Here is a 21,304-nt window from a genome sequence, read left to right as displayed (position 1 = left end):
CCCTCTCTTGGAAATATATCTCAGTTCCTTCAGTGTTTTCTGGTGAAAATCCTGTCCTCCACTTTGTAATGGCTACCTGTGTATACCTCCACAACAAGGATTATGGCCATTTGAAAAGACAGCTCACCAACACCATCATAGGTAATAGGGATAGCCAACAAGCACTTTGCCGACTAGTAATGCTCTCATCTCCTCAGGTGCCTAATCACCCAATAGCTAATAACATCTTTGGAACATCAAGTCAAGACACTTTCTCAGAGTGGATGTTGAGAAGCAAAGATTCAAACATATGGTTAGATAACATGAATGGTGTAATTATTTTTCTTACCGACAGACTGAAAAGCCTAGGGGTGAGAAGAGAACATGTTTTATATAAAAGTAGTGAAAAGTAACAGGGTGTCTGAATATACACCAGGGTATGTCAATTTGAATGAATGGCCAGTTTCCCCATTGGGAAATGCAATATGTTTCTCGGGATCTGGATGTTTGCACCCCTCTCTCCTCACAACATTTCTTCCATCAGGTTTGACTCCATGTTACAGGTCTCGTGGCTAAAAACCAGTTCACACAGTCTCCTCCTGCACTGACAATGAACTGCAGCACCAGCACTTTGCTCAGCTTCTTGAAGTGATACCAGTGGCGTGGCAGAAGGGAGCCACAGCTTCTGATCATCACCTCAGGCACCGTGGTCAAAGCAGTAGGGATTCTATCCAATCTTCACCAGGGACAGGAATACAGCACTTGGATCATCAGAGACAGCAGGAGGGAGAATGCCACCATCTGCCTCTGGGCAATGATCATCACTGAGACATTGCGCAATACAGAAATATTGGTGAGACGGGAGCTATACTGACAGCCTCGCCATCACGGCCTCACGCCAACAACCTCACAGGGGAGCCACAATAACTAAGTGAGAATGAACTTTGTGCAGCTCCAATGTTCAATTTGAACTATTACATGAATCAGAACCAGTCAAAATTTGGGATTTCCTAAACAAACTGTTCAGAGATATCATTTGGAGGTTTCAACCAGGAATCTAGAAACCACACCTATGTATCCTAGAGCTGGGGACACGACCATTGCTCATCAATGACCCCCTAGGAATCTCAAATGTAACACACCTGGGTGACTATTCAGGATAATGAGGGTAATCAATGTTAATTGCACCTCCATCTGCATGTCCTTTTGACAGGGGTACAACACTGAACGAAACAGCGGGTCGCCTCTTTGTAGTATTCAGCAAGGCAGAGCACAAAGTGTACCTGTTATACATCTACACACAATAACCGAAATGCAAAGACCCAGGACCTCTTACACAGTATATTAGCTATACTGAGAGAACAGTAGTGGAATCACTAATGAAAGTAACCACTGTGAAAATGTAGATGGAAAAAGAACTTGATAATTTGAGATTAAAGGCAACGTCATGATTTTTTTTGCTCCAACGTGCTGTCTCCAACCAAACTGATTCTGAGTTACCTGATACACAGACGATCCAAAAGAGTGAGACAATGAAGGTGAAACTCAGAGAGAAGCTGACAAAGACGGAAGTGAGAGTCCATAGAGAAGCAAAAAGGGCAGATCTATGCATATAAGACAGTGGTGATAGTAGCAGTGATATTGAAAAACACCAAGAGAGAGAGATTGATATGAAGTACAGTGCAGGTGCAGTACCTATAATTTCATTGTTACGCTGAGCATCCATGCAATGTAACATATGCACAAACAGTCAAAGACACACTGCTAAACACATACACAAACACTCAGAACCAAACACGTGGACACACACGCTCACAAAAACGCTCCCACATACACATGCAGACATACATACAGACAGACAGGTAGAAACATACACACACACACACACACACACACACACACACACACACACACACACACACACACACACACACACACGCACACACACACACACACACACACAAACGCACACACACGCACACATGGCCAATTGCCATGCTGTGTTCGAAGCTGGCAGATGCAGTTTTGTGTGATGACAGGATTGATGTAACATCCCTGAATACAATCAAATCAAAATCATCATCCATTGTAAAGCCCCGCCCTCAGCAAACAGCTGTGGTGTGTCTGTATGCTCTTCTCCCACTGCCTTGTGTGGGAGATGAGAATGGGAATCTCTGAGCAGGAGAGCTGGCTCTCAACTCACTGTCTGCAAATCACAGGACTGCAAATAGTTGGTGATGGAAATTAGAATGGGTGTGTTCACACATCGTTCTGTGTCTCTGTTTATGCTCAGGGTTTATTGTAGTTTATTTTCTCAGCATCTCAGGGAAACAGATCGGTGACGGTTTGGTGCTAGTTGGTTTGGTTTCCTCACGGAGTTCAATTAATCTCCTGAAAGCACGTAGTAACTTCCCGAGACTCTGCAAAAGCCTGAATAAATCAATATATCTAAGACAGTTTTTGTACAGGGGAGAGACCGTTTATCATCACTGTGCCACTGAGAGTGCAGTAATACACAGCAGTGTCAGCCAGTTCCAGCCGAGTGATAGTCAAACTGGTAAATTTTTTCCAAGCCTGAAGTTCTGCAAAGAAACGACCTTTAACAAAATCGGCTTTCTCCTCATTGTTGTTGCTACTTTTCCACAGTATAAACTCGGGCTGCGTGCCTGGGTGCTGGCGGTACCAGGATAACACATAGTAGCTCCATGTAGTATCATAGGTACAGCTTACAGTCCCCACTTCTCCTTCTGTCCGAACATCTGAGGACAGCGACTGAGTGACAGAATTTCCATGACTCAGATCTGAAATGGAAAACAGACACCAAATGTATTGTGTTAGGCAGGGATCAATTTAAACGATGATTTGATTTTTTTTTTAAAAAGTGAAACGCATTTCCTCCACGTCTACCTGTTAGAATTGATGCCCACATAATGAAAATGTTGAGGAGCTGCATTGTCGCTGTTCTCTGCATAACAGGACTGTTCAGGTATTTGTAGACACCCACTCTATAAACACTTCCCCACTTAAAACGTTTTCTGGATGTTCCTCCCTCACTGCGTAGTGGGGCTGGTGATGATATGCGTGCGGAAGGATATGAGCAATGATTTGACACATCCTGACCTGGAGTACAGTCATTGCACTTAATTGGGAGAAGAGAGAATTCTGCTAGATTGAACTCCATCTGAGATAAGCAATTCCCCAGATTCATTGCATCCTTTACTCTCAAGACACTGTTCTTTTCATTTTTTTTAACCTCCCTGTTGTTCTTGTCCACTACCACTAAGGTCCAAGACGACAGTACATGGCAGAGACTGGATTAGTTGTTATCTCTGGATGAGATAACCAAGGCCGTTCACTCCTTAACAAAGAGCATAATTGCCAGAAGCAAAAGTTTTCCGATTGAGTTTAATTCAGTCCTGTGGGATTTGAATGGCCAAGGCCTGCTAGACGTCTACAATAGTATGTTTTTAGCAGGGAGCATGAGTGGATACATGATGAACCATACCAGCATGCTCGTCTATAAGCAGAAGAGGGAGCTGGAGGAAATTGGAAATTGTCTGCCAATATCATTGCAGAATGCGAACTACAAAAGCCTGTCGAAGGTCATTGCCAACTGGGTCAGGTCTGCTCTGGGATCGGTGATTTACCCCAAACTAACATATGCTGTACTGGACAGGGCAATCTCAGAAAAACTCATATTCTTCAGGGATACAATTGTCTATGCGCAGGACAGCAGGGTGGACGCCTGCCTCATCAGTCTGGGCCAGGAGACGGCCTTGTACAGGATATCCTACAAGTACATCTGGGATGTGTTCTTCAAAATGGTCTTTGGGAGGGAATCTGCAATCGGATCAGGCTGCTCTACACCAACAATGTTAATGCAACTCAATCAATAGGTGGGAACCAGAAAGCTTCACGATCAGATCTGGAGTCAGACGGGGATGCCCTCATTCTCCTGCCTTGTTTGTGTATTTAATAGAGCTGTTTGCTGAGTCCAACAGGAAGAGTGAAAGCCTGAAAGTGTGTCTGTTGTACTGTTTGAGTAAGAAAGGTCTCGGGCTTTTGTGGATAGCCAAACTTTAATGCTTTCCAAGTCTACTTGGCATGCAACTGTGCAGAACCAAATTGCTTTTGTGTCAATGTATACATACAAAGTGATGTTTTTAATGAATAAGTGATATGTTAGCGAGTTATATGTAGCTCTGGTTGAGGTTCTGGAAGTAAGTTTGCTCGCTGAGTAGGACGGTTCGTTTTCAAACATTTCGTCACCATTCTAGGTAGCATCATCAGTGCGCCTCTGGTGAGGCGCTGGTGTTATGTCCCACTTTCTGTTTACGTGTGTAGGTTTCCTTGGGTTGGTGATGTCATTTCCTGCGTTGATGCCATTTCCTGTGTGGGTGATGCCATTTCCTGTGTTGGTGATGTCATTTCCTGTTCTTTTTCTCAGAGGGTGGTAGATGGGCTCCAAATCTATGTATTTGTTGATAGTTGTTGATGGTTGGAATGCCATGCTTCGAGGAATTCTCGTGCGTGTCTCTGTTTGGCTTGTCCAAGGATGGATGTGTTGTCCCAATCAAGGTGGTGTCCTTCCTCATCTGTATGTAAGGATACGAGTGATAGTGAGTCATGTCGTTTTGTGGCTAGTTGATGTTCATGTATCCTGGTGGCTAGCTTTCTGCCTGCTTGTCCAATGTAGTGTTTGTCACAGTTCTTGCAAGGTATTTTGGAAATGACGTTCGTTTTGCTTGTTGTCTGTATAGAGTCTTTTAAGTTCATTAGCTGCTGTTTTAGTGTGTTGGTGGGTTTGTGGGCTACCCTGATGCCAAGAGGTCCGAGTAGTCTGGTAGTCATTTCCGAGATGTCTTTGATGTAGGGGAGAGTGGTTATGGTTTCTGGGCACGTTTTGTCTGTTTATTTGGGTTTGTTGCTGAGAAATCGGCGGACAGTGTTCATTGGGCACCCTTTCTTTTTGAATACGCTGTATGGTGATTTTCTTCTGCTCTTCGTAGTTCCTCTGTGCTGCAGTGTGTGGTGGCTCGTTGGAATAATTTTCTAATGCAGCTTCGTTTGTGGGTGTTGGGATGGTTGTTCCTGTAGTTCAGTATTTGGCCCGTATCTGTTGTTTTCCTGTAGACGCTAGTTTGAAGATCCCCATTGACTGTTCACTCTACTGTGACATCTAGGAATGGCAGTGTGCTGTTGTTTTCCTCCCCTTGTGAATTTTATGCCAGTAAGGGTATTATTTATTGTCTTGAACGTTTGCTCTAATTTGTTTTGTTTAGTGATGACAAAGGTGTCATCCACATAGCGGACCCAAAGTTTGGGTTGGATGATTGGCAGAGCTGTTTGTTCGAGTCTCTGCATTACTGTCTCTGCTAAGAACCCTGATATCGGAGATCCCATGGGTGTTCTGTTGGTTTCTCTGTAGGTTTTGTTATTGAAAGTGAAGTAGGTGGTAAAGCATAGGTCCACTAGCTTGATGATGTTGTCCTTGCTGATGAGGTTGGTGGTGTCTGGTGTATGTGTCCTTGGTTCTTCTAGTAGTGTAGTCAGTGTTTCTTTGGCCAGGTTGATGTTGATGGATGTGAACAGGGCTGTTACATCAAAGGAGACCATTATTTCATCCTCTTCTATCTTGGTGTCTTTGATGGTGTTCCGCAATTCTTGGGTGGAGTGAATGGAGTGGTGTGAGTCTTCTACTAGGTGTTTTAGTCTTTGGTGTAGTTCCTTGGCTAATCTGTACGTTGGTGTTCCAGGTAGCAAGACTATGGGTCTGAGGGGGGCTCCCGGTTTGTGAATTTTGGGTAGTCCGTAGAGGCGTGGTGTGTTGGATCCATCTGGTTTCATTTTTTGGAAGTCTCTCTTGTTTAATTCTCCAGATTTTTGAAGTTTTTTTGCGTAAAGATGTGATTCAGTTCTCCAGTTGTGGGGTCGGGTCTGTCGCCACCTGTTGGTAAGTGTCGGTATCTGCAAGCACTGCGTTCGCTTTCTCAATGTAGTCTGTTCGGTTTAAAATAACTGTCAAGCGTCCTTTGTCTGCAGGTAGGATAATGATGTTTTTATCTTTTTTGAGTCCTTTTAGCGTTTTCCTTTCTGTGTATTGAGTGTGTTTCCTTCCTTTTTTTCTGCTTAATGTTGGTGCGACTGTCTGTCTGATGGTTTGCTGGGTTTCTTCTGTGAGTTTGTTGTCTTTTAGTGTTATTTCTAATGCTGCTAAGAAATCTTTCTTGTCTGCATCCCGGAAGTTGTAATTTAATCCTCTTACTAAGACAGCTTTTTCAGTGTTTGTTAATGGTCGGTCAGATAAGTTTATTATCCATACTTCTGTGTTATAATTTTGTGTGAGTTTGTCTGTTTTTTTCTGCAGGTGAAGTTTTTTTATTTCATTTTCTGTTTGCCGCTGTCTAATGTCTCTGGCTTGTTGTACTGTGTCTGTCCATTCATGGTCTGTCGCGTTAGTGGGTAAAGTTTTTTAGCGGGAAATTTCCCGGTTGTATTTACGGAGTCTGTTGTGGGCATCGGTGATCATTTCTCTAAGCATTCTATGGCCGTTTTGCTCTACTATTCTTTTGGCTAAATTTGGCTTAACACCCCACTAGCCTCTCCCCTACATCAAAGGCATCTCAGAAATGACTGCCAGACTACTCAGACCTCTTGGCATCAGGGTAGCCCACAAACCCATCAACACACTAAAACAGCAGCTAATGAACTTAAAAGACTCTATACAGACAACAACAAAACTAATGTCATTTCCAAAATACCTTGCAAGAACTGTGACAAACACTACATTGGACAAACTGGCAGAAAGCTAGCCACCAGGATACATGAACATCAACTAGCCACAAAAAGACATGACCCACTATCACTAGTGTCCTTACATACAGATGAGGAAGGACACCACCTTGATTGGGACAACACATCCATCCTTGGACAAGCCAAACAGAGACACGCACGAGAATTCCTCGAAGCATGGCATTCCAACCATCAACAACTATCAACAAATACATAGATTTGGAGCCTATCTACCACCCTCTGAGAAAAAGAACAGGAAATGACATCACCAACACAGGAAATGGCTTCACCCACACAGGAAATGGCATCAACACAGGAAGTGACATCACCAACACAAGGAAACCTAAACACATAAATAGGAAGCGCATCATAACACCAGCGCTTCACTGGAGGCTCACTGCTGATGCTGCCTAGAATAGTGACGAAACGTCTGAAAACGAACCTTCCAGCTCAGCGAGCAAACTTACATCCAGAAGGTATATGTTGACATGAAGGAAAAAAACACCGTTCTTTTCTTTCTTTTTTTCTCTGCTGCACTTCCCCAATTGACTCCAGTTCTTGTTCTTAACTAGTTTAGGGCTGCCTCCACATTGTCCACGCTATCTCTGGGAATTCCAACCCACACATCCAGCTGGTGACCCCACAAACTGTCGCCTCTCAGATTATAATCACACCTTCCACACCACAGAACTCAACCTCAATCTTATCCAGCAGAATCTTTCATATCACTCTTACCTGATTCTCCTTTATTCTGGACCTCTATTGCTGCTTTTCTGTCCTCAAGCTCAAGATTATAACACTCTCCCTCTGTTTGTTCCTGTCAGCATTCTTCACTGAGCTCAGTCTCACCTTCCTTCCTTGCTGCTGTGGGTGTTTTTCTGACTCACTAAATACAGAGGCCCCACAGAACAGGATTCACTCTAAATATGATTAATATTACAATAGCTGTCTTCAGTTGAAACACACTGTGTGTGTGTGTGTGTGTGTGTGTGTGTGTGTGTGTGTGTGTGTGTGTGTGTGTGTGTGTGTGTGTGTGTGTGTGTGTGTGTGTGTCTGTGTGTGTGCTGCCGTGAGATTCAATGCTGCTGTTTGCTGCTGCTCTCCATCTGACTGATTACCTTTCAATATCCACTGTGTGCAGTTGTAGTTGCTTTTCCTGCATTTTTAGAGATCAATTCCTCTATGGTTGCACTTCAATTAGAGTTTAAAGTGAGACAATGCCAACGTCGGCTGATGTTCTGAAGCGTCTACAAATGCCCTCAGTAAAATCTACTAGGGAATCAGTCAGAGAGGGAGGACCAGCAGACATCAGCATCCCATCTTATAGCAGCATCAGTACACAGCACACTGTAAGTGTAAAGATTACAGATGGGGTCTATACGGGAATTGCAAAGTGGGTGAGTTTGCAAAAACGGGCATGGGCATGGACTCGATTTCATCAAACCAAGTCATCTCAGGATTTGTATGTTTCAATTCAATCGTATGTGGCTCTTGCAATCTCCAGAGAATACAGGCCCAGACAAACTAGCCGTTCCGTGTCTATCTCACATTTGAACATATTTATCACCCAGACTCTGAGGCAAATAATTTCACAGACCTTTCATCCTCTGAGAGCAGAAATGCCTCCTCATTTCTAATTTCAAGGTGTGACTCTTTATTCTGAAATTCTTCATCTGCTCCCAGCTTCTCCAACGGGGAAAATACTTTATCAGCGTCTGTTCTGTCAAGTTTTCATTAGAAACCTCTAGAGTCTGTGGGAGTTGAGGTGTCCCACCTGACTAAGGTGGGGATACTATGACAGTGTTACCGGCTGCCTTCATGCAGCTTGCTTATGCACTGAAGAGTTATTCTGATGTGGATAAACTCAAAGCATGTTTGCTCACAATCATTTTTTCTCCAGAATTCCAGCCCAAGAATGAGGCAAACTAATTTTGTATTATATTCATGCACATCAATTGGAATGATTAGAAGCTTGAGGCTGTAAGATTGGGAATGAATATCCATGGAAAAAATCAAAAAATTAGGAATTTATCCCAAGGAATGGGAAGACAGCTGAAGCACAACATGAATTTCTGACAACGTTATGGCTTGTGTCTGTGCACATGCTCACAGACAGTAGTTGATTTTTCTCAGCAGCGCAGGTGACAGTTTGATGGGAGGCTAGTGCGGTTTTCTCTTGATCTGAATTGAAACTCTCGAAAACACATTAATAACATCTGGAGATTCTGTGAAAGCTCCACTGTATAGATCATGCTACGGTCCAAGTGTAGTTTTTGTACAGAAGGGAGGCTGGATTTCATCACTGGGAGGTCCTGGAAAGCACAGTAATACATGGCAGTGTCAGTCAGCTGTAGCCATGAGATCGTCAAACTGGTGAATTTCTTCCACTTCTGAAGTTCTACAGAGAATCGATTTTTAGCAAAATTTGCTTTATCCTCATAGCCAGAAGTACTTTTCTGCAGAATATACTCGAACTGCTTGTCTGGGTGCTGTTGGTACCAGTAAAATGTATAGGCGCTCAATGTAGTATCGTAGGTACAGCTTAGAGTAACTGCTTCTCCTTCTTTGCCAACATCTGAGGAGAGTGACTGAGTGACAGAATCTCCACGACACAGATCTGAAAAGGAAAGCAGATATCAATTCTGAATTGTCTGAACTGGCCTCAGTTTAAACCTTGATTTGAAAAAAGAAATAGGAAATGGATTTCCTCCACATTTACCTGCTAGAATTACTCCCCACACGAACCAGATGTTGAGGAGCTGCATTGTCGCTGTCCTGTGTAACAGGGCATTCAGATATTTGAAGACTCCCATTCTAATGCACCGACCTCAGTAAACTGCTGACATATAGCTGGAAGTTCCCACCTCGCTGCCTTTTTGGGGGTGGTGATGTTTTGTGCGTCAAAGGAAGGTAGCACATTCTCAGTGAGTTGAAAAATCCTGATCTAGTTTCGAGTTACTGCACTTACAATGGAACCCTGAGACTTCTGATGGATTGACCTCCTTCCATGGTAAGAAATTCACCAGGATCACTGTACCCTTTATTTTCAAGATTCTGTTCTTTATCTGCCCAACTTCCTCAACTGAAGCCATTTGTTGCTCATGGCCAGTTATAGGGTGCACCAAAATTGCCCATAGGGCCCCCGAGATTTCTACCCAGCACATAATCCTTGCAGGCCCACAAATTGTCCCTTCAAATTACAGTACAACTTTCCACATCACTGGGCTCAATCTCAACGTTATTCAGCTGTCCATCTGATATCATTTTATCAGATTCTCCTTTATTCTGGTCCTCGGTTGCTGCTTCTCTGTCCCCAACTCAGGAATATGACTCTCTCCCTCTGGTACGTCCTCTCAGCATTCATCAGTGAACTCAGTCTCACCTTTCTTCTTCCCATCTGAGGGTACTTGTTCACTCGCTGAACACAGCGGCGTCATATGGCAAGGCTGACTGTACATCTGAATAATTTTACAGCAGACATCTTCAGTTTGAACACCTGTGTGCTTGTGTGTGTGTGTGTGTGTGTGTGTGTGTGTGTGTGTGTGTGTGTGTGTGTGTGTGTGTGTGTGTGTGTGTGTGTGTGTGTGTATGTGTTGGTGCTGCTTTGAAATTGAATGCTGCTGTCTCATAATGCTCCCCATCAGACTGATTGACTGTCGATTTTCGCTGTTGCAGATGTAGTTGTTTCAGTCTATGCAAAGGGTGAGATTGTATCGTACAGGTGTCTGACGCTCGCAACCTCAAAAGGATACAGGTTTATCCAGCCATTCCACGTTTATTTCAAATTTGAAAATATTTTGCACCCAAACTCTGTCATAAATACTTTCACTGATCTTTTATTTCCTCTGAGGGAAGAAGTGACACCCCATCTCTACTTTAAATATATAACACTATTTTCTGAGATTACGCTCCTAGACTCTCCCACAAGATGAAACACGTTTTCCTCGGCTACACTGCAAAGTTTTCATGATACATGTTTAGAGCCGAGTGGACTTGAAATTGAGCCTATGATTCAAGGGCAGGTGCACTACCGCAGTGACGTGTGATCCTTCCATGCAACTTGCTTTTACACTGACATTACTCTGATATTGATAAGTGCAAAGCATGTTTGCTAACACACATTTCTCTGCACATGTCCAGGGCTGGGAAATCGCAAACTCATTTTGTATTAAGTTTGTGGTGTGCTAGTAAGAACAGTTCCACTCTTTACAGTCCAGGAGTGGAGATGAATGTCTGCTCTGTTAATTGTCATGAACAAATCAATACATTATGGAACATTTCGAGCATTATGAAGACAGCTGGTGTACGCCTGGCCAGTGAACAGAACCTAACTTTGAGGCTGTTGTAAAGATCAGCTTCATTCCATTGTGAGATTCATCCCTCATCCAGAAACTCACACGCTCTTAAACTGTAGATTGTTACTCTGGGAAACTGACATGCAAGATGTGGAAGTTTGACAGGCGGGTGAACAAGGAGAAACAGAGGAGAAAAAAACATCAAAATGGCTAGTGAAATTATGAATGTTAGTTGGACATGAGGGTTGAGACTATCACAGACTGCACACCATGTCTGTATGAGTTGATCATTCTGCTAGTTTGAATGGCGCTGTGTGCTGCCACCCTCCCTCTGACTGAATCCCTGACTCGCTTGGTCTTCATACTGAGTACTAGTGGACCGCAGAGGGAGGAACTGCATCGTGTTGAACTGAGGCGGGTGCAACAAAGAAAGAGGGTGCGGGATTTTTTGATTAATTAATTTATTATCAGCCCTCTAGGTGATCGATATAAGAAGGTAACAGCTCACTCCTTCTGAGCTGACATTAGATCCGTTAGACAACGCTGGAGAAAAAATTTTCTGAACATTTGAACGTTTTCCATCAGACACTGAGCCAGACAGAACAAAGCACAGCAGAACACATCGAAGCACGACCACAAACACCTCAAGACAAAGATGCACAACAAAACGGTCACGCAGGTACACAGACACACACACATTAGCACTAACACCTGAATGCATGGATGGAAGCTTTTGGACACTCATTGCCTTGTGCTCAGTGTCCATGTGAAAGTAGAACAATTGCACTTCCTGCTCTGGCCCACAAAAAGGACAGCCACTGTTATTTCGGTCTTGTATTCATATCAAAAGGCCATTTAGATGGAGGTGAGATTACAGCTGATTATCCTCAAGCTGAATACAATTATCTCAGCTGAGATTCACAGTCATGTGATCTTCTCACAATTCTATTTTGAGGCAACGCTGCAATCCCCTTTATTATTGTGTGTTGGGATGTAACAAAAGAAGAAAACGGCAACACCTTCCAAAGCAATGACCACTTCCATCTAGAATAACAAGGGCGGAAGATACATGGGAACATTCTCACTGGCAATCTCCACACCACCATCCCCCCCCGCTCCCCAATCCCCCCAAACACAAGCCATTCACCATCCTGACTTGGAAATGTATCACCCTTCCTTCAGTGATGCTGAATCAATATTCTGGCTTCCCCTCCATTAAGGTTTACCATGTGCATCTCCACCCATCATCAATTTCTCCAGGGCTATGACGAGTGGGTAACAAAAACTATGCCAGCCCACATCTCTTCAGGGAACAAAAAAAAAATCAGCCAGAAGCCAGGGTCATCATTCCGATTCAAGTTGAGACATTCTCTCAAAGTGAAATGCTGAGAACCTCAAACTCTGACACATTGTCAGCTGATGTGATTGGAGTAAATGAGGTAACAATGTGTAGAGCTGGACGAACACAGCAGACCAAGCAGAGCGAGAGGAGCAGGAAGGCTGACATTTCAGGACTAGACTGTTCTTGTTTTTTTTTTCTGAAGAAGGTTCTGGGCCCAAAACATCAGCCTTCCTGCTGCTCTGATGCTGCTTGACCTGTTGTGTTCATCCAGCTCTACACTTGTAATCTCAGATTCTCCAGGATCTGCAGTTCCTACTATCTCTGATTTGAGTTTTTTCACTAATAGATAGACAGCCACAGATGTGTGAAAATATTGTTCTTTTTATTAAAAGTATTTTCAGATGAAACGGGGTTTGTGAATATCTACTGGGGAACACCCAGTTTCCCATTTGGGGAATGCAATGTGTTTCCAGGGAGCTGGATGCATGCACCCTTATCTCCTTTCATCATTTCTCCTGCAGGTTCTGATTCCAAGTTGCAGTGCTCCTGGTTGGAGAACGGATCACCCAGTCTCTTGTGGCACTGGTGACTGTCCTCAGTGACATTGAACTGCAACGCCAGCACCTTGCTCAGCTTCGTGAAGTTGTACCCATGGGGTAACGGGCAGGAGCCGCAGCTTCTGGTCAGGGCCTCGGGCAGCGTGTTCAGAACAGGCAGGATTCAGGCCGCTCTTCACCAGGAACAGAATTACAGTATTTTGACCATCAGAGACACTGGGATGAACTCTGCTACCATCTGCCTCTGCCATGTGATCATCGCCGTGATGCAACCAAATCAGCACCCAATAAAGAGAGACCAAGGAGACAGAAACTACACCAACCGTTCACCATCTCAATCACAACAACCTGACAGAGGTGCACCGATAACGGAGTGGAAATGAAATTTCTGGATCTCCCATGTTCAATTTGGAAATATTGTATCAATGTTAATCGGTGGAGATTCAGAGTGCATCCATTCTGAAATCATTTCCAGAGATGACGTTAGCTTAGAAACCGGGTCTAGTTGAGCCAGAGGGACACACACACTGTCAGTTCACATCAGTAGCCCCTAAGAATCTCAAGTGTTACTCACCAGGGTTGATTCTATTCAGGATAATAAGAATAATCATGTCCTGTTGACAGGAGCACAGCACTGAAATAAACACCAGCTCTCCTCTTTATATTGCGCAGGAGGCCACAGCAGGGGTTAAAGCTGTTATATTTCCACACTGACCACAAATCAAGGACCCGTGGCCTCTTGCACACGACATTAATTAAACCAAGACAACATTATTCGAGTCAATAATAAGAGTGACCTCTGCGAAAATGCAGGTGAAAAGACTCAATATATTGACATGAAAGATGCCATCATGTAGTAGTTTTATTTTCCATTATGTTATCTCCAATCAAATTGAGACTGAGTTGGCTGAGGAGAATCTAAAAGAAGCAGAAAATGAAGGGGAAACTCAACTTAAAGATAGAGAGACGCCGGCAGGCGGAGAGAATGACGGCAATGAGATTGCACAGAGAAACTGAGAAAGGAGATCAATGAATGCGAGATAGTTGACAGTGATACAGAAAAACATCAACAGGAGGAGTTTGATATAAAATACAGTGTGGTAGTAGGACTGATAGGTTCACAGTTACATTGAACCTTTTCTTGTTCAGACCCACACTGATACACACACATACATAGAAACAACAATCACACATAGTCATACACACACGTACAGAAACAGAGAGTGGTTACCCTGTTATATTCTCAGCAGATAGAGTTCTATATTATCACCTCGATTATGAGAGGATTAATGCACCATTTCCTCAATTCATTCAAGTCAGCCGCTTCAGAAACCCTCATTCCAGAGCCGCACCCTCAGTAAACTGCGGTCGTGTCTCTGGATGCCTCTGTCAGCTGTCAGAAGGTCAAACTTGTAAAAGGGCAGCTTTTTCCCAGTTTACTGCCTGCAAATCACAGGACCACAGATTGTCGAGGGTGTGGATTTGAACAGGTGGCTTCAAATATGATGCTGTCTTGTGTCTATGGGAGCACTCGGAGTCTGCAGTTTATTTTGTCAGCAGCTCTGGAAAACAATTCCGTGAGAGATTGATTGGAGGTTAATTTGATCTCCTCTCAGTGTGAGGTTTGAGGTCTACACTACAGCAGCCCACGATTCACTAAAGCCCCAGCGGACACAGACCCTATCTGTGGTTCGAGGAAGTTTTTGTGCTGGGGTGAGAGAGTTTCTCATCACCGTGTAGTCACTGAAACCGCAGTAATACACGGCAGTGTCAGTCAGCTGTAGCCCAGTGATAGCCAAACTCGTCAATTTCTTCGAGGTCTCGAGTTGCATAGAGAAACGATCTTGCACAAAACTTGCTTTGCCAGCTTCACCATCAGTATCTTGCCACAGAATAAATTCGGGCTGTGTGTCCGGGTGCTGGCGATACCAGTGTAATGTATAACCACTTGATGTAGTATCATAGGTGCACTTTAGAGCCACAGCCTTTCCTTCTTTCTGAACATATGAGGAAGGTGACTGAGCGACAGAATCTCCATGGCTCATGTCTGAAAGGGAAAACAGACATAAATTGTCAAGTGTCAGGCCGGGGCCAGTTTATGCTATGATCTAACGAACAAATGTAAAATGCATTTGCTTCAAGTTTACCTGTTAGAATTACTCCCCACACAACCCAGATGCTAAGTAGCTGCATTGCTGCTGTCCTCTGTGCGGCTGGATATTTGTAGGAACCTGTTCTATAAACCCGCTGTCAGTAAAATGCTGACGTGTCTCTGAAGGTTCCCACTTCACTGCCTTGTGGGCGGGGAGAAGGGGGCGGACTCGCAGTGATTTGACACATCTGAGAAGAGTTACAATCACTGCGCTTAAAATGCATCACTGAGCATTCTGATTGACTGACCTCCATCCATGATAAGCAATTCCCCAGAATCATTGTACCCTTGACTCCGAATGCCCTTATTTTTAACTGCCCACTTCCCCAGTTGATGCCAATTTTTCTTCTTAATCAGTTCGCCAGTCTCCAAAATTGTTGTCGCTCCTCGCTGAGATTTCCAACCCGCCCATACTCCTCGCAGCCCCACCAACTGTTCCCTTTCTGAATACAACCCCTCAAACGCTACCTTCTCCATCATTGGAAGCAACCTCAGTCAAAATCAGCATTATCTCCATTATCTCTTTTATCAAACTCTGCAGTCTGCTCCTCTATTGCTGCTTCTCTGTCCTCAGGCTCAGGATTACCACTCTGTCCCTATGTTACTCCCCCTCAGCCCATTTCTTCACTGACCCGCTCTCACCTTCCTCCTCCCTCTCTGTGGGTGCTTTCGGGCTCACTGAACACGGAGGCCTCACGGGGCAGAACCCACTGCACAGGTGAATGATTTTTCACTCGTGATCCTCAGGTCATGGGGACACAATGGTCCAGCGATATTATCACTGGACAGCTAATCCCGAGACCCTGACGACCCAGGCTCGACTCTCGCAATAAGTATTTGAAACTAAGAGTCTGATGACCGTGAACCCATCATCAGTTGAGAGGAAAACCCACTGGTTCACTAGTGCGTTCTAGGGAAGGAAAGTGCCATCCTTACTTGGTGACTCCAAACCCACAGCAATGTGGTTGACTCTTAACCACCCTCTGGGCAATAAATGCTGGTCTAACCAGCAAGGTCCTCATCCCACGAATGAAAGGGAAAAAAATCTTCAGTTCGACCATACTGTGTGTGGGTGTGGATGTTTCTGTGTGTGGGGGTGTCTCTGAGCGTGCTCGCTCGTCTCTCTGTGCAAAGGAAGATATATTCCAAAATCGCTCTGCGTTAGTCTTGCCAAAGTGATACAATGCCACTGTCTGCTGGCTGCCTGAAGTTACTGCAACTGCAGTGTGAAGATGCCCAGGGAATTAGTCAGAGAGAGAACAGTGGCATCAACCTACATTCATAGACAAACAGAATCAGTGTGGGTGTTAGAGAGGTGGCCACAGTGAAGATTACAGAGGGGTACATGTGGGGAATACAAAGAGGGTGAGATGTGGGCAGCATGAGGATTACAGACGGAAGTTCCAATCAAGTTCTCTCAGAATCATATGTTTAAATTCAATCACGTGAGAATCCTGCAGGCTCAAAAGGTTACAAGTCCAACCGAAACAGTCTTTCCATGTCAATCTCAGTCTTGGACCTACTTAGCACACAAGCTCTGTGGTAAACAATTCCACACATTCTTTTCTCTCTGAAAGACGACATGTCTCTTCAACTAGGTTCTGGCAAGATAGCAGCAGAGTAGGATGCTCCTGCTAGAGTTCCACAGCTCCACCTGTTTTTTTTTTCTTTGTTTTCCCATCTATTGTCCTCTTTCTTTTTTCACCTTCTCTCCGGTCAGCTTCGGTGGTGAATACTGATGGAGAGGCAGGTACCGCAGCAAGTCACTAGAGCAGCATGGCTTGGAGGAGCAAATGGACAGTGATCCCGGGAGCAGCACGTGGGCTGCAAGTCCTTGAGCAGTGTATGGGCTGTGAGCTGTGGAGTAGCACATGGGGTGTGAGCCCTGGCGCAGTGCGTGGGCTTGGAGCCCAGGAACAGCATGTGGGCTGTGAGGCCTGGAGCAGTGCGTGGGCTTGGAGCCCAGGAGCAGTGTGTGGGCTTGGAGCCCAGGAGCAGTGCATGGGTTGCGAGCCAGGGAGTAGTGCATGAGCTGCGAGCCCGGGAGTAACGTGTGGGCTGTGAACCTGAGAGCAGTGCTTGGGCTGCAAGCCCAGGAGCAGCCTGTGTCCTGTGAGTCTGGGAGTAGCATGTGGGCTGTGAGCCTTGGAGGAATGCATGGGCTGTGAGCCCGGGTCCAGTGCGTGGGTTGTGAGTCTGGGAACAGTGTGTCGGCTGCAAGCCCAGGAGCAGCGTGGAGAAACAGCCAAGGAGCATCGCGATGGCAGTGAGCCCTGGACAAACACCAGCCTGGGGAGGCAGTCCTGGCTCTTACCCTGGAGCGGCTGAATGCCGGTATAGAGCAGTCTGACACTTGGAGCACAGCAGGGATGGCTGTTGGGCTGGCCAATCTGACCACGTGTGGAGGCCCTACTGTAAGATGTTACACTGACTGTCTATTTGAAATTTCCTTCCTTGCTGTGATGTCAACGCTTTAATGAGGTTCTACTTTTCAACTCTGTGAGCATCTCAACGACTTCAATTCTTCTTCTGTGCCCAAGAATTGTATCTAGGTACTTGTAACTAAGATGTTGCTGTAAGAAGGCAGACGTTGTAAAAGCTTTTCATTGTACTCCTAAAATGAAATACACATGACAATAAAAGATATTGTATTGTATGTTACGTTAAATGTGTGAATCCTTATTCTGATAATTATGCTTTCTGCTCCTAGACTCCCCCACGGGAGAAAATAACATTTCTGCGCCCACTTAGTGAATTTTTCATTACACACGTCCAGATCATGTGGCACTTGAATGTGAGCCTCCTGACACACATAGGGGCACCACCACAATGGCACAAGATCCCTCCACACAGCTCGCTCATTATCCAACAAATAATGCAGCTGATCATAAAACAAAAAACCATATTTACTCGCATCATTTCTCTGCAGACCTCCAATCCTGATTAACACAAGCTAATTTTGTTCGACTTTCGAGGGGTTCGAATCGGAATGGTTCCACGGTTTAGAGTCCAGAAGTGGAGCTGAATGTCTGGTCTGTTAATAGTCACGAACACATCAAGAAACTGAGCAGGTTTTCCAGCATTACGAAAACGGCTGAAGTACAACCCGCCATTTTAAGAGAATCTAACTTTGAGCCCGTTATATGAGTCAGCCTCATTACATTGTGAGATCTGTCTGTTGTATGCAAACCTTCTGTGAACTAGAAACTGGCACTGAGCAAACACTACCGCTTAGCAAACCATGGATTGTTGGAGAAGAGGAGTGAACTGTTCAGAATGAACAGAATGAACTAAAATTCTCTGCAGAAGGGTCTGGGTCCGATACGTCAGCCTTCCTGCTCCTCTGATGCTGCTTGGCCTGCTGTGTTCATCCAGCTCTACACCTTGTTATCTCAACTGCAACTCGCCTGGGTTAATTACGCTCAGGATTAATCACACCTCTATCTTCATGTCTAAATGACAGGAGTACAACACTCAAGTAAACAGCAGCTCTCCTCTGCGTAGTACACAACGGGCCAGATCAGGAGGTGTAGCTGTTATACTCCCACCTACAAACTAATAGAAACTCAAGGACTGGATCCTCTTGCACACCACTTTAGTGAAACTGAGAGAATAATATTGTGAGTATCGAAAGTAATGAAATACAGCTGAAAGGAAGGCTCAGTAATTAGAGATGAAAGGTACCGTCATGTAATTGTTTTATTTTTGGACGGGCGGCTTCCATTGTGGAGTCAGCAATCAGTTGAGGCTGAGTTCACGTATCCGGAGAGAATCCAACAGACTGAGTCAACGAAAGTGAAATGCAGACTAAAGATAGAGAGACACCAAGAGAGGGCGATAAAGACGGTACTGAGTATCCATCGAGAAGCCATGGTGTGGAGGTGCCGGCGTTGGACTGGAAGTGGACAAAGTTAGAAGTCACACGACACCAGTTATAGTCCAACAGGTTTATTTGAAAACACAAGCTTTTGGAGCCTTAGTCCTTCGTCACGTGTTGGTGTGAGAGGTGTTATCAGACACAGAATTTATATCTAAAAGATTGACAGTTCACACCATTGGTGAGGACCTACTAAACAAACCTAATGTGCTGTTAAATCTTTAATCAACAAGAAGGTTTTAATTGATTAATATGTGTACGTAAATCCCCGAATTCCTTTCAAGTCACGGCCCTGAGAAAACTAAAGGAAGAACCAAATTCTGTGTCTGAGCTTACCTCTCTCACTAATACCAGGAGAAGGACTGGGGCTCCGAAAGCATGTGTTTTTAAATAAACATGTTGGAGCACAGAGAAGCCAGCAGGGGAGATCAATAAATGCAAGACCGTTGACAGCGATAACCGGGAAGCACCAGGAGAGGGAGCCTGATACAATGTACAGCAGGGGAGTACAATAAATCTATTCAAGGACGTCAGGGAGTAGTACTGATGATTTCGTTCTTATGTTGAGCCTTTACACATTTGCACCGTGTAGTACAGATACGTATACACAAACTCTTCAAAACACATGCGCAGACGTACCCTCACACATGCATACATATTCACATGCATACACACGCACACATACACACACACACACACACACACACACACACACACACACACACACACACACACACACACACACGCACGCACGCACACACACGCACGCACGCACACACACACACAGACACACACACACACAAACATGGGTCAGAGATAATGGGAACTGCAGATGCTGGAGAATACGAGACAATAAAGTGTGGAGCCGGATGAACACAGCAGGCCGAGCAGCATCTTGCCCTTAACTCCTACGTCAAGTGGCCCTCATAAATTCTCTCCATCTTCGGTCCGCCTCCCCCTCTCTCCCTATTTATTCCAGAACCCTCTCCCCATCCCCCTCTCTAGGCCCGAAACGTCAGCTTTTGTGCTCCTGAGATGCTGTTTGGCCTGTTGTGTTCATCCAGCTTGACGCTTTGTTATCTTGCATTCTCCAGCATCTCCAGTTCCCATTATCACTCATAAATTCGTTGTTGATTTCTCAATATTTATTTTGTTTTCGGGTTTCCTACTTACTACCGTCCTGAGCACCTTCGTCCACGTCTATTTCTCGGTTTTATGTCCACAGCTTGTTAGGAAGTGTATTTGCTTAGAGTAAGCTTCTGGACCAGGGATGTGTGTGCACACTCGGACCAGCATTGCAGCGTTAATGGGGCTGATCTTTACCATCCTATTGGACGGCTGTTCAGCAGCGTCAATCTACCAGCAGAGGGAGGCGATGTTGTTTTTTAGCCGCAATTTGAAGGAACACAGGAGAGAGAAACTTCCTTTAAAATTCATTCACCATGGCACTGCACCTACCTCGTAATGCCCACACACACACACACACACACACACACACACACACACACACACACACACACACACACACACAGAGGGACACTTGGACACACACACGGACAAATATTCACTTGTGCCCTCTCCACACTGACTGTATGAGTGTGAGTATGAGCTGATGCTGCCGTCCATTTGAATGGTGCCCCAAGCTCCCTCTCACTGAGACTAGGTGCTAAAGGATGCACTAAAGCTTAATATAGCTGCCACCAAGGTGCGGTGGGGAAAGGCCGTGGTCTGAGGGCTTTTTTTTTGCTGAAGTTAAATGGCAATTCTTTCTGTTATCGGATACTGCTGGCGCCTCAAATATTAATTTTGTATGAGAGGTCCATGTGCTTTTATTGGGTTGGGGGGGGTGATAGAATCAAAGTTCACAGTTTTGTTTGCTTGATATGCAACTGTGTCGAACCGAACTGCCTTTGTGTCAATGTAGAATACACAAAGATTTTAATGAATAATGTATACTTTTGAAAGAAGTCCCTGTTGAATTCTAGCTCTCCTCCAATGCAGTAGCATGTGGAGGGTGGCACAAGAGAGAAATAGGGAGTAGCTTCGAGATTTTTAATTCATTAATTTCCCAGAGAAAATATCTCCCACTCATTGAAGGAATGTATATGCACAGATTCAGGTACAAACAGACAGATGGCACACACATACAGCACACATAGATAGATAAACTTTTAAACACAGACCAAAGAGACACTCACGTACACTGACTTAGCTACACATAGGCACTAGCAGAGACCTATTTGCGCCCAGAGAGGTGTATATTTACACATGCGAAAAGTAACATTGCTGTAGCCCTACCAGACTACAAGT

The 21,304-nt window shown here is 44.7% G+C and overlaps 1 protein-coding gene and 1 gene segment (V, D, J or C); one reads left to right on the top strand and one right to left on the bottom strand.

The window, feature by feature from the left end:
* The window catches only part of LOC125449089 (T cell receptor alpha chain MC.7.G5), a 758,994-nt gene that overhangs the window by 614,842 nt on the left and 122,848 nt on the right, over positions 1-21,304 (top strand). The gene's annotated exons all lie outside the window — the stretch shown is intronic.
* Positions 13,880-15,206, bottom strand: LOC125449090 (T cell receptor alpha variable 38-1-like). The segment is given in 2 exon segments: positions 13,880-15,012; positions 15,113-15,206. Coding segments are annotated over 2 exon segments (462 nt in total).

Source organism: Stegostoma tigrinum, chromosome 43, assembly GCF_030684315.1.
Source record: "Stegostoma tigrinum isolate sSteTig4 chromosome 43, sSteTig4.hap1, whole genome shotgun sequence".
In the NCBI taxonomy this organism is placed as follows: Eukaryota; Metazoa; Chordata; class Chondrichthyes; order Orectolobiformes; family Stegostomatidae; genus Stegostoma; species Stegostoma tigrinum.
The sequence above is the reverse complement of the archived record's forward strand: the minus strand, read 5'-3'. Positions and strand labels throughout refer to the sequence as shown.